This window comes from Miniopterus natalensis, chromosome 4 (assembly GCF_054644295.1).
Source record: "Miniopterus natalensis isolate mMinNat1 chromosome 4, mMinNat1.hap1, whole genome shotgun sequence".
Taxonomy (NCBI): domain Eukaryota; kingdom Metazoa; phylum Chordata; class Mammalia; order Chiroptera; family Miniopteridae; genus Miniopterus; species Miniopterus natalensis.
The window spans coordinates 36,332,946-36,346,245 of record NC_142084.1 but is presented as its reverse complement, the minus strand read 5'-3'; the positions used below and the strand labels follow the sequence as shown (position 1 = coordinate 36,346,245).

The 13,300-nt window shown below is 46.2% G+C and overlaps 1 protein-coding gene across 1 annotated transcript in view; it reads left to right on the top strand.

Moving 5' to 3' along the window:
• The window catches only part of SETD7 (SET domain containing 7, histone lysine methyltransferase), a 34,209-nt gene extending 28,883 nt beyond the window's left edge, over positions 1–5,326 (top strand). Inside the window, exons 7-8 of the mRNA XM_087815951.1 lie at positions 51–208; positions 4,448–5,326. Of these exons, the coding sequence (XP_087672077.1) occupies positions 51–208; positions 4,448–4,628 (339 nt within the window). The 3' untranslated portion in view covers positions 4,629–5,326. The remainder of the gene's footprint in view (positions 1–50; positions 209–4,447) is intronic.
• The last annotated feature ends 7,974 nt before the right edge of the window (positions 5,327–13,300 follow it).

The following is a 13,300-nucleotide window of genomic DNA, read 5'->3' as shown; positions in this document are numbered from 1 at the left end:
GCTTTGGGGAGAAAGGGCCTCTCTAATGCCCACTTGCTTGGTTTTTGCAGGTGGACAGCAGGGACTGGGCCCTCAACGGGAACACCCTCTCCCTTGACGAAGAAACGGTCATCGACGTGCCTGAGCCCTACAACCATGTGTCCAAGTACTGTGCCTCCTTGGGACACAAGGCAAATCACTCCTTCACTCCAAACTGCATCTATGACATGTAAGTAAGACACCCAGCTGCTGGGCCACCCTGTGCCTCGGGGCCCTGAGACAGAGGAGGGCATGTCAGAGGTGTCGTCGGGCCCCAGAGGAGGCTGTTCCCTCAGAATACCCAAGGAAGGGTCCCCTGGCCGGGGCCTCCTGGTTATGACTTGAACTCAAAATGTAAACAATACCATTCTTTGGCCTGGGCAGGCTGAGAAATGGAAAGTACTTTGGAGAGTTGGAATGCTATGGAAATACTGTAGTTAGTGGTTGCTGTTTTATTGTGGCTTTTTTGACCTTCAGTTGTTTCATTCTGGAAAATTAAGGATAGTGTCATTTGAGATAATAGTAAAAATTGAAATCACTCTGCCTAATGGAGGTTAGGGAGTGCTTTTATGGTGTGGAAGGAAGGGGGGCAAACTCCCAAGGTTAGGGCGCGAGGTCTCAGGGTTGTAAAGACCTATAAAATCAAAGAGCCCCTATTGTTTGACAATAAGAGGAATGAAATATTGACAAATGCCACAACATGGATGAGCCTAGAAAACATTATGCCAAGTACAAGAAGCTGGTCACAAAAGACCATTTATTTGAATTGTCCGGTATAGCCAAATTCCTAGAGACAGAGTGCAGATCAGTGGCTGCCCGGAGCGGGGGGAGTGGGGAGAAATGGGGGTTGATGGCTACTGAATATGGGAGTTATTTCGAAGGTCAGGTTTTAAGTTTTTGATAGTGGTGACGGTTGTACCACGAAAACTACTGCATTGTATACTTAAATGGATGAATTTTATGATATGTGAATTATATCTCAACAAACCCTTTTTTCTTTTTTTTAAATCAAATAATCCTACGCTCCTCTCAGGGCTTGAGTCCCCTCTTCCAACTGCTCTTTGGACCTCTTCTTGGAAACCTCTGTGGATGGGGAGGTTACTGTTAACCACAGAGGTGGCTGTCAGGACAGACAGATATTCTGAAATTAGCTTTTGGGCGCTCCAAATTTTTTTAAAATTTTTTTTATTGATTGATTTTAGAGGGAGAGAGAGGAGAGAGAGGAGAGAGGAGAGAGAAAACAAGCATGAATTCATTGTTTCACTTATGCGTTCTGGTTGATCCTTGTCTGTGTCCTGACTAGGGGTCAAGCCCCAACCTTGGCTTATCGGGACAGTGCTCTAACCAGCTGAGCTACCCAGCCAGAGCTCTTTTGGTTTTGTTTTTGTAATTGAGCCCAAATGGGTTTCCCTGTAACATCCGGCCCTTGGCCCTAATTGTCTCCCTTTCTTTCTGGTGCACTATGTCAGTCTCTCTTCTACACAGTAGCCCTACAAGTAGGTTTTATGTGCCCCCTGAATGTTCTCTTCCCAAACTCAAGTATCTCTAACTGTTCCTTAAAGGGTACAGTTGGGATTCTTTGTACTGTTTTCATTGCTGTCCTTGGCCCAGGCAGAGAATGCCAGTTCTTCCCGGGAGCCAGGGAGCCGCAAGCATCCTTTCCTGCTCAGCTGTAGCTTGAAGTCAGTCCCTCGGTCCTCCAGCTGGTTAACATAAGCGGGATCAGATCATGTGCATTTAATCTACGGGAAAATTGCCAGGACTTAACTGTCCCTTCTTGCATCCCTGAGACGGCTTAAAAATTGTCCTGGCAGTGCCTTGCTCTCCTTGGCAGTCAGTAACAAGTACTGAAGCTCCAACTTCTGCTTAAAGGGCGGGTGGAAATGGCAGTGGATGTGTGTCATGTGAAATGAAACTGACACTCTTATTAACTCCAAGGCTTTCGTGGCCAGTGTGAATTAGGCCAAAGCATCGTTCCAAGCTGCACACAGCTTAACAACAACCCTTCAAAGCAGTGGTAACAATGATAATAAATGCTACTTAGACCGCTGTTTTAAAGCAAATCAATTCTGTGATTTCACTGCAAGGACGATTTTTCTCACCAAAAAGAAGAGGGAACAGAACACAAGACAAAACCAAGTCCCTGTACTCCTCAGGGTTATTTTTTCAAGCCCAATGTGACCAATTAGTTATTCGGGGCAATGGGAAGACTACCTGAAGAACAATCCAATATGAAAGTCAGATACCGATTTATGGCATTCATTTCTTTCTCATATCATTGGCATTATTATGCACACGCAACACAAACAAAACGCCTCTGTAAGCTGTAGTCTGGTACAAAATGCCCAACAGACCATCAGGAACTCCTTTCCTAGCTGTGAATACAGGTAGCATGTCGAGAGGGGTCCAAGCCGCGTTGCGCAGCTCGTGTTGCGCAGCTCGTGTTTACTGCACACTTGCTCTAGGGTGAGGTCCTCCCAGGGTCTGTGTGCGGCCACCCCAGTGACTGTCGCAGAGCGCGGGCAGGAACCGCGGGCCTCACCGTCAAGTGTTCTTCACCGTTGTGTTTTAGGTACTGCCTTGAAGAACCAACACCTGAAGTTGAGTTCGTTCTTTTCAGCCTGTCCATTTTCTACTCTGAGAGCAATGATAAAGAGTAGGAAAATGAAAATACAAGAGGACTGTAAGAGAAGTCATAGGCTTTTTACAGGATTTTTTTTTGTGCACCAAAAAATTAACTAGAGCTCCATTTCAGAGTATTTTTTTTTTTAAAGAATGTTTATTTTTTTATCTTTATTTTTAATATATCTTTATTGATTTCAGAGAGAGGAAGGGAGAAGGAGAGAGAGAGAGAAACATCAATGATGACAGAGTCATTGATCGGCTGTGAGCCCGCAACCCGGGCATGTGCCCTGGAATCGAACCCCGATCGCCTGGATCCCAGGTCAACGCTCAACCGTTGAACCACGCCTGGCCAGGCCAGAGTATTATTCTTTTAATGAAATATTTTAATTTGAGACAAAGAGTTGTGATTTTAATAAGGAATTCCTGAATCCCTGATCCAAGGATCTGCTCTGTGATGGAGCTTAACCTGAGAATTCAGTGCACATGCACGTGCTCACACACGTGAACGCACTCACCGTAGTGAGTCCTCACTTTGTGCCAAGCACTGTGTGAGGTGCTTTATATATGTGACCCTATTTTGTCACAATAACCACTCTTGTCAGACAAGGATAACTAGTATTATGATTTTGCAGATGAGGAAAGTGAGATTCAGAGATATGAGCTAAGCTATCCAGGGGCTCACATTAAAGTTGTCTGACCCCAACTCAGTGTGCTTTTCAGGAAACATGACCCCTGAGTAGGGTGAACACAGAGAACCCCACGAATGAGGTTGACATTGTTTTAACACCACACGAAAGGTGTCCCTAAGCCACAGACACACCCTTTCCCACCACCGATAGAGGGAACCAGCCAAGGACGTAATCATGCCCCATGTGGCCATCTAACTTTAGGCCTGGAACCTTCTGCTTCCATGTCTCAATATCCTTTGTTCAAAATGCGACAGTAAATGCGCGAGACTTTTTACCCGACACATATAAAAACAAAGCTCATTTCCTTCCGGCTGTGCCTCACACACACCCATTTTGGGCCTGGGCAGCTGTTAGGGGAGTCCATTACTGATTTATTTCCTGGCCTCCTGAAGAGAGCTGGGCGGGTGAGCCGGGCTGGGAGCCTTTGGTGGAGAAACGTGATATAGCGAGTCCTGAGGGAACTCCGTCCAGGATGGAGGCTGCTCCCTTCACAGGAGGCTCCGCAGGGAAATGTTAACACAGGTTGCAGAGAGGTCTAGACTTACCTTTTGGAGAGAAATCTTCTTCTACGTTTTTGCTAGAAAAGAATATGTCCTCTATCTGTATAGGGCGGAATACAGAGTTTTTTGCTTTTGAGAATCCACAGGCTCTTTCTCACAGCTCCCAGTGCCCTGGTAAAGCTGCCCCTGCCCCTCCCCCAGGGACAGCCAGGTAACCCGATGCTACAGGCAGGACAAGGGAGCTGAAATGCGGGCGGGCTGCACTGGACTCGATTTCCCATTAAGGACAGACTTTGTTGTCCGTGATTTCGGGTTTATAAAGACCGAGTGCCAAATATGCTCAGAAAGGAAGGTAGGGCGGTGCTTCTGAAACCTTCACCTGGCTGTGAGTCACCCGGGGGTGTCGTTAAAATGCAGATGCCAATCCAGCAGGTGTCCGAGGGCTGAGAGTCCCGTTAGCCCCTCCTGGGTGAAGCTGATGCTGGCTGGGGACCACATGTTGGGGACCTCCGTTTGGTGTCAGGGGAGAGCACGTGGAGGGTTCCCACATCAGCCCACACCCCAGCCTCTGCCTCGGCCCTGCCCAGGAATGACTGTGCACGTCTTGCTGTCTAGGTTTGTCCACCCCCGTTTTGGGCCCATCAAATGCATCCGCACACTCCGAGCAGTGGAGGCCGACGAGGAGCTCACCGTGGCCTATGGCTACGACCACAGCCCCCCGGGGAAGAGCGGGCCGGAAGCGCCTGAGTGGTACCAGGTGGAGCTGAAGGCCTTCCAGGCCACCCAGCAGAAGTGAAGGGCCTGGCTCTGGGCCGCGGAGGCCTGGAATAGAAACTTGGATCTATGCACTACGTTTATCCGACTACGGGACAACCAGGGGCTGCTCGTGCTGTGACATCACATCCTCTCACTCTGCGTTCGCAACGACTTTCTCGCATACTAACTAGGTTTGACTGTATTACTCATACCAGACTTAAAATTAGCTAGCCTTGCAGCAGCGTCCTACTGAGAGGCATTGTCGAGCACTTGACATAGACGGCAAGATGTTCTTGGGTGGCTCCAGTCTAAATCTGGACCACATTCAGAGATGCCAAATGATAGACTGAAAAAGGGAAAGGGGGTTTTTTCAGTCACTTTTAGTCAGTGGTTTTTCCATGATGTTTTTTCCTATGGCCAATGCAGAGTGTGTTGCTATCACGCCTGCAGTTGGGCCGTATGGGAGAGAATTACTACATTTTTATGCTCTAAATGTAGTATAATTTGCCTTTTAACCTTTGATCTGTATCTTGCAATAGAATGTCTTTTTTTTCCCCCTAACGAACAGAATCCCACTTTTGAGTCATTTCACCCCTCGGTCCTGTTCTCTATCTTAGATAACCTTTTATAAGAGAAAACTCCCAAATGGATTTTGTGTCAGTGCCAGTGTGTAGGTCTCTCTGGCTCTTTCTATATCATTCTTTCATTATTATGTCCTAATATAAAGAACTTGGCTCATAGAGCCAGGGTATTATTATAGAATTATTATTCGCGCATGTAAACAAAGATATCTTTGCATTAAGATGTGAGAAGAAAGAGTTTACTTAGTTTGCATTAAGTTATGGAAGAGCTGTAATATATACTTTAAGAAAGAAGAGAGGGAAATTAGTATTTCTAAGCAGTAACTGTGGCAATTTTGCAATCTCTTCAATAGTGCTAGTAATTTCTTTCTCCGCGCATATACATCAATTGTACATAACACAGAGCAGTCTGGCTTGTGGCACAGTGCACTGAATTCAGAAGTCAAACAGCGAGCTTGAATTCTAATGCAGAATTCACAAGTTGTAGGTGGTTTTTTTTTTAATCGCTACTGTTAAGAGAGACATACTGATCACTAGGTACGAATCAAACCTTAACGCTGAAACTCTTCATCCCTGCAACTTCAAAGCACTTCCCTGCTTCGGAGCATCGTGAATTAAGAATAACACCTGTATAGTTTAAAAGCAACAATATCGATAGCATTTCAGCCTCTTTGCAAGCCATTGTGTACTCACAACTGCAGATATAAGGAGAAAAACCCTGTTTTTAGTTTAGCTAGTTAGGTATGTAACATAACTGGGATTGCTCTGAATGAATTCCGGGAGTTTGGGGTTTCTGGTCGAGCCCTCGCCACGTGCTACAGCTGTGTCTTCCTTAGAAGCCTGGATGAGCTGGCTGGGAGGTCTGGGGAGCAGCAGTGACTCCCACCGACCTGCAGTTGTCACCTGAGCCAGTTTGGTCCCGAAAACTGAAGCCTTCCAAGCTGTAGCTGGTAGTGAGCTCTGGCTGCTGGGAGGAAGACAAGAGTAAAGAAACCAGCAGAAAGAAGTTTGGTGGTTCTTGTCGGTTATGCATCGCCCTAGGAAGAACTGAACAGAGAGCTTGACTCAGGGCTGCTGGCAACCTTCAGTCTGGGCAGCCCCTGGGCAGCCCCTGGGCACAGGATTCAGCCCTCAAGATGGTGACAAAAGCCACCCTTTTTTTTTTTTGCAGGGCCAGGCTTGCGGGAGCTCCCCCCCCAGGCAGGGCCGAGCAGCCAGGTGGCAGGGTTTCAGGGAGATAAGCTGATGGCTCACGGATGAGAGGTGGTCAGGGCTGCCAGAAGATGTCCCATAAAGGACCGAAGAGAGTTTTTAGACTAAAAGGCACCAGGATAGGATCGCTTCTATTCTGTAGAAAGGGACCGGTCTGTAAACTGTGACAGGCGGGCAGCCTTGGGACTTGTATTCTGATAGGTGCTTTAATTCAAGTGGGTCCCCAAGTGAGTGGCCGCAGGAGAAAGAAGCTTTAATTAACCCCAGCGGGCTGGGCTGGGGAGCGGGGTGAGGGAGAGGTCGGAGAGGGCTCGGCCACGCCTCCGGAGCAGCCACCCCGGAGGATCTCCTTCCTGAGGGTCCTGCCGCCCTGGCTGAGGCTGCAATGGGGTATGATTTCGGTCCTAAGGGGCTACTCTAATTACCCCATTCAAATGGGATTTTTTTTTCTTTTTTTTTTTTAATGATAAAAGGGATTCAAGAGTTGTAAGTAGTGATTAACCAGCTATCCATTACATATTGGAGGATTGTTTAAACCCAGCAGTGCGTCTTGATCTTCGGACAAATTGGAGGAAACAAAGCCAGCAGAGCCCTTCTCTGTCTTTCTCCCTCCTTCCTCTCCTGCCGGTACCTCCTGGCTCTTCTTCTCCGGCCTGCTCTTTCCTCTCTCCCTTGTCTGTGACAAAGCTGGGGGGGGGTGTACCAGCCCCCCCATCCCCCTCCCTCTCCCCCTCTCTCCTCTGCGTTCGCAGCGCCTCCCTTGCTGCTCTCTCTGGCTCTGAGTGCCCTTCGTTCGGACCCTCTCCGTCTGTCTTTCCAAAATCTGTGTGGACCTCTCTTCATTTATTCTGTGTCTCTTCTGGCTCTGTCGTTCCTGTTGTCCCCCTGCCACACACACACACACACACACACGCTCACGCTCCCAAATGCAAGGGTCAGCCGGGGTAGAATCGGAGGGGGCTTGAGGTCCACTGTGCTCCGCAGGTAGGAAAAGAAGTCGAGGGGATTGACGGTCCCTAAGGAAGTGACTGGTGAGGAAATGAGGGTTTGTTCCTTGTGCGAGCCAAAGTCCGCCGGGAAAGCCTCAGGATGGGCTTTTCGGCTGAATCTACATCCGCTGTAGAAGGAAATATGTCAGGAAGCAGCCACAGCTGGTGGTTTCATCAGCGTCATAATCACGGGAGAAACGTGGAAGACCCGCGTGGCGGGAATGAAGAAGTCGCTTTCTGCTCGCCCCAAAACCAGCTGGCGCCCGTGGTGTGGGCGCCCCTGGTCTCCAGGAGACTCACTCAGAGCCGTCTCAGCCCGACCCCTGCATGACCAGAACTTTCCTTAGCAGCTTTTCTGTGATGAAATATTATCTTGTGTTAGTTAGGAATAGGAACTAATCCGTAGGAGTATGTCCCCAAATGGACATTGGGACTGACAAAAACAACGGTAAGAACTGAATTTCCGATGCCAAGAAATGATGAAATGAAAAAGCAACAGGCCGGGAAGACTTGAGTTTTGTAGGACCTATTCTTATTTTAATTGCTTCATCCCCGGTCTACCTGGGAAACTAAGAAGGAAATTCCTTTTTCAAGGCCTCTTTGAACCCGCCTGGGGCTGTGGTTAAACTTCTCTGCCCTCTGGAGGTTCTTCACACTTGAAAAAACCATTTCCTTACCACCAACAATCTGAAAAGGCCAAGACGGAGGCCAAGTGTAACCATTCACAACACCTAATTGTAACTATTAAAACGGCAGGAACTGTGAACAGTGAATTCAAGGGTTGTCTTCTCAGTGAGACAGTATGTGGCACTTTAGTAACTTTCCTTTAATATATAAAATTTTAAGTCACTCAACTGCAAAATGCATTTAAGATCTTCCAAGAAGGTATAGTTTTGTTCTGCTTTGTTTTGAAACAGTTGCCTCAAATTTCTGTCTTAAGAGTAGTGACTTAGAATCCAGACATCTTTCCTTTTAGAAAAAAACAAGCAAAACTACGCTGCGAGACCGATCGTTGTGATGTTTATTTGCCACAGATCAAAGGTTCACAAAATATATTAAATCTACATCTACTTGGGGTACCTTGATAGATTGGGGTTTTGGTTTTTCTTCTTTGATCTTTCCCTTCAGGAATTGGAGCCTCGATGTACATTTTTTGTTTTAAAAATTCTAAATTTTAAGGGTTTTATTTCGCCAAATGTGCGCATTCATATTCAAAGCAATGAAACGATTTCAAGCCATACAACCACAGGGGTGGAAACCCTTTTCACAAATTTTAATGTGTTTGTATGTAAATAGATGTTTGTATGAAATATTTTCATGGTAGAATGAATATATTTAAATGAAGTTGAATTATTCCAGTGCTGTTTAAACAAATTACAAAATTTTTGATGAGAATTATCTGAGTCTATTGAGATACAATGCAGATCAATTTTGATTTTTAAAAATCAAAAGCCTACAAATAACTCTGACCCAAGGCAACTTCCCTGCGTTGTTGCATCTGACGTGGAGAGAGCTTGTAGGCTTCCCCAGTGCCTCAGCCACTTCTGGTGTAAGTTAGGTGCTCGTGGAGGTGTGTCCACCTTTCAGTGACATCACTCCTGGCCTTCGGGGGGCCTACGAGTGGGTTCAAGGCATTAGAGACACTGGTGCATTTATCCAGAGCACAATTTCTTTGCAGGGCAGCAGAATCAGAAGCCAGACGTGGCCACGTGAACCTCAGAACTGGGTTTTCGGCCACCCTCAACCGCCACCCTTAACTGCCTAGTCACACATGTCAGGGAGGCTGCCCTCAGTGGAGTTGGGGTTCAGACCCCGGGGTGGGACTTCACAGTTTTGCTAGCAGTCCCTGCCTCCTGGCCTCCACCTCGCAGAGAGGAAGGAGGAGGGCGCACCCGGCAAGGGGCCCATTTCTCAGCACAGTCCATTTCTTGTCTCAGCTCTGGGAGACTATGCACGTAAGCACCGAACTTCCAACCAGAGAGAGACGCCCTCGGATATCGGATAACGCCAATCCTTGCTTCCTGCCTGGGACTTCAGTACCAAGACCCATCACGCCCCTAGGACGCACTTCCCAGCCCTCCTGACACTTACGTTACCAAAACACTCCTTTATAGTGATTTTCAACTTGAGGGGTTTTCTTTTTTCCGCCTTGGTCCTGGATATAATGAAATGATCAATTTTATGACAAATTTTCACTGTGTATACTAGCAATATGTACACACATGCCAATGTATCTTAACATTGACCTGGTTACATTTTGGGTTGCTATAAGTAATCTCGATTCATATATTGGTAAATACAGGGACTATGTAAAGCCTGCTTATCATAGAAGAAATTAGGTTCATGTTCTGAGCTCCCTACTTCAAAAGTTTTTCGTCCTGGGTTTTCTACACCCTCTTTTTATTCTGAAACGCGTTTATGAGGTTGTGAGGTATGTTTACGGATTGGAAGCCAGGGGTATACTTTCAGCATTTATTGCAACCAAAAGTTAACCCCACCACAGTTAACGAGCATCTTTGACTGATCTTCTGTGGAATTTGAACTAAATCTATGAGCCTTATTCAATATCTATAATTCTATGATTTTTTAAAATTATGGGAAATTAATGAAAGATGTTTACATGAATAATGTTTGCCCTTACTGTGTTATGAATGAGTTTTTTGTAGTGTGTCTGGGTGCATGTGCAAGAGAGTAGGAAAAATGTTTCTGAAACAAAACTTGACAACTATTTGTAATGAAAAGTAAATTTAAAGATTGCTATAACTGCGCTATAGAAACAATGCAAGTATTAAACAAAATATACAATCACCTGTCCTTGTCTTCTTTCCTCAAAGGCAGAAGGGGAATCACGTTTTCTCTTACAACTCATCCACCTATATATTTAAATTACTAAGCAAACTTTACATTTTACATTGTTTAAAAATATTATTAACCATTTCCCATTTTCAAAGCATTGTAGTAAGACCTGAGGAGGAGTAGGGAAGATTAGGAGTTGGCTGTATAGTCGGTAGTGTGACTCCACATATACCCACAAATCCAAAAAAATTAGCAGGATCAACCCAAAGTGTCTCTGATTGACAACATAAATGTTAGGGGTATTGAATGTTAGGGGTAAATGAGATTATCAAGAGATATCTGGCAGCTGGGAATGCAAAGCAGAAAAACCTGTCCTCACTGGTCCCCCTTCTCTGCACCCATGGAAGCCGACAGGCCACACCCGGCTGCATGCCGCACATTGTCGATCGCTTAACACGCCTTGCTGATGGGCTGTTTCAAGCCAGAACTCGCCCATGTGGCCAGCTACTTTGGTCAGCAAGGTGTTTAAAATTACTTAAATTAATGTATTAATGCAGACATGAGCTATCTCGTGACCAATCAGCAAGGTGGTTTAATAAGTGAACCATCTAGGTGACCTCCCTCTCAGATGACAGCAAGTATATCTTACTGGGTGCACGCAAAGCATTCTCCAAATATTTGATGTGAGAATGACTGAACTAGAGTGTCGTTTTCTTAAAATCATGTTCTCAGTTTGCTCATTCATTCAACACATATTTCTCAAGCTTTACCATCCAGAAGTCACTATTCTAGACCATTAACGAATCGGTGCACAAAGTCCCTGCCTTGCGGATCTTACATTTTCATGGGGACGCTGGTTGTAACCCATCCAGGGAATAATGTTTGTGTCAGGTAAGTGCTATGGAACAGGGAGGGTGGGGGACAGGAAGGAGAGCTGGGAGATGGCTGCAGGGGCCAGATCAAGGAGACCTCACTGAGAGGCCAGACCTCATTGGGAGGTCTGGGGAAAGGTTCCAGGCCCAGGAGAGACTGCAAGAAGCCAAGCCCTGAGTGGGGAGCTGCATGGAGTGTCCGAGAACAGGGAGGTCAAGGAATCAGCTTCTGTAGAGTCCCCAAAGCCATTTTAAGGACTTTGTTTTAACTCAGAGTGTGATGGGAGGTTAACCAATCATGTAAATGCTAAACAAACCAGCTTTGTTCAACTAAGTTTACTGCAGGTTCCAAAACCCTCTTTTGGCATTTTAATTGTTATTAGCTCTTCCAGTGGAGGGCTCGGAACAGAGGAGTGGTGAGACATGCCTCCCTTGGGTAACAGGGTCACTTTGGGTGTTAAGAGGTGGAGAGTAGACTGGAGTGGGGGTGGGGACCCAGGTGGAAACAGGAAGTACAACATGATGGGTGGGATGAAAGGGGTGATGGTGATGAGAAGTGTTTGCATTTTGGATCTATTGTAAAGGCAGAGACAATAGAATTTGCTGAAATGTGGGGTTAGCTATTTTAAAATGTAGGTTTTATTTTTCAGGTATGGTGTGGCCAACAGATCAGGAGACAAGTGCCATTGAAAAGATAGTTACAGTTCCCAGGAGGAGAGGGCACACCAAGCACGGGCCCCATGAGGAAGCATCAGGGACAGTCAGGAGGCAGAGGGGCAGGGGAAGGACGCACGAGAGCCTTTATTGGGGCTTCTGGAGGAAGAAGGCAAGGCAGGCCTAGCTGGCAGGTTTAGGTGGCTAGTTTGAATCGGTCAGTGGGCTCCGGGTGTCGGGGCTGCCTCTGGTTGGTGCCTGGCTCTGCGGTGAGAGTGGCCAGGGTAGAAGAGCCTATAAAGAAGCTGGTAGCCTTGAGGGCTCTGGATTGGTTGGTTTGTGTGTGAAAGATACCAGTGGTTTGCTATCTCCAGCAATTGGTAGCCAGGGGTCAGCTGGACCCCAGATGTCAAAGCATCAGAATAAAAAGACATGCTTAATACACTGGGAAATAAGGAATCACAGCTGACTCTGAAATTTGGTCTGAGCAAGTAAACGAATGGAGTAGTCACTTGGGAAAATAAATTCTGTCACGACCCCTAATGCTGATGGTCTAGCCCTGAATCGCCTGCACTCCCATGTTTATTTCTAGTTCCAGAACAACCCATTCATTTTTCCATGGTCCAGCTCCCTCTTGTGGCGAGAATTCTGAAATGAAGCCATAAAACAAAAACTTTAGCCAACGGATGATTTAACACATTTTAAAAACAAACATGAACTCTGGGCTGGTGTTTTTTTCCCCTGCCACCGGGTTGGACTTGGACTAGCTGAATGAAGACACCATTTCCAGGGTGTTTTAGTTTTTTTAAATAAGACCAAATTTCAAAAAGGCTAATAGTGCTTTTGGAGCCTGCAGCTAACTACATCGAGCAAAGCTTGTTTACCTTTTAAAACAAACAAAAGCATTTGTATGTCACACAGCTCTTGAACATCTACCTGGCTAGAGCATAGTTTTCTGCAAAACATGGGCTATGAGTTCATTAGCCCCAAATTAACCAAATCTTGTACTTCTCTGACTTATGTGCACAAACTGCAGAATTGCACGGAAGTATGTAGACACACCTTCACCCACAAGCAGCTTCCTCAATTTCTTCTGGACTCTAGTTCCTAGCTCAAGCAGACGAAATCTTAAGTAGCTTGAAATAAAAACTGGAGCTGTATTCAAGCTTACCATGTGAGCAGGATACACACTGAGGGGAACTGTGTCCATCCCACACCTACTGAAACTGGTCCCTAAAAGGAAACTAACTTATCCCAATAGGGTGGGGATATTAGAGAAATTTCTATTCACAATATAGCATGTGTGTAGGTATGCGTGTGTGTGTACAGGAATACCACTTATCTAGGTAAGACTTGCATCGCCCACGGCTACATGGGACACAGCCAGAAACCTGAAGACAAGTGACTTCTGAGCGGCCAGTAACCATTTAGATGTTCAAGCACTTTGCTCTGTAGAGCTGCCCTGACCTGGAGGGTCAGATTCCAGCCTCAGAGCGTCCGTCCCAGCGAAACGTGAGAGCCAGCAAGAGACAGGGGCGGGAGAAGCATTAGAAAAATGTGGCTGGTTTTCTAGAAGTCTCTTTTCCAGCTTTTCAGCACCATAGCTTG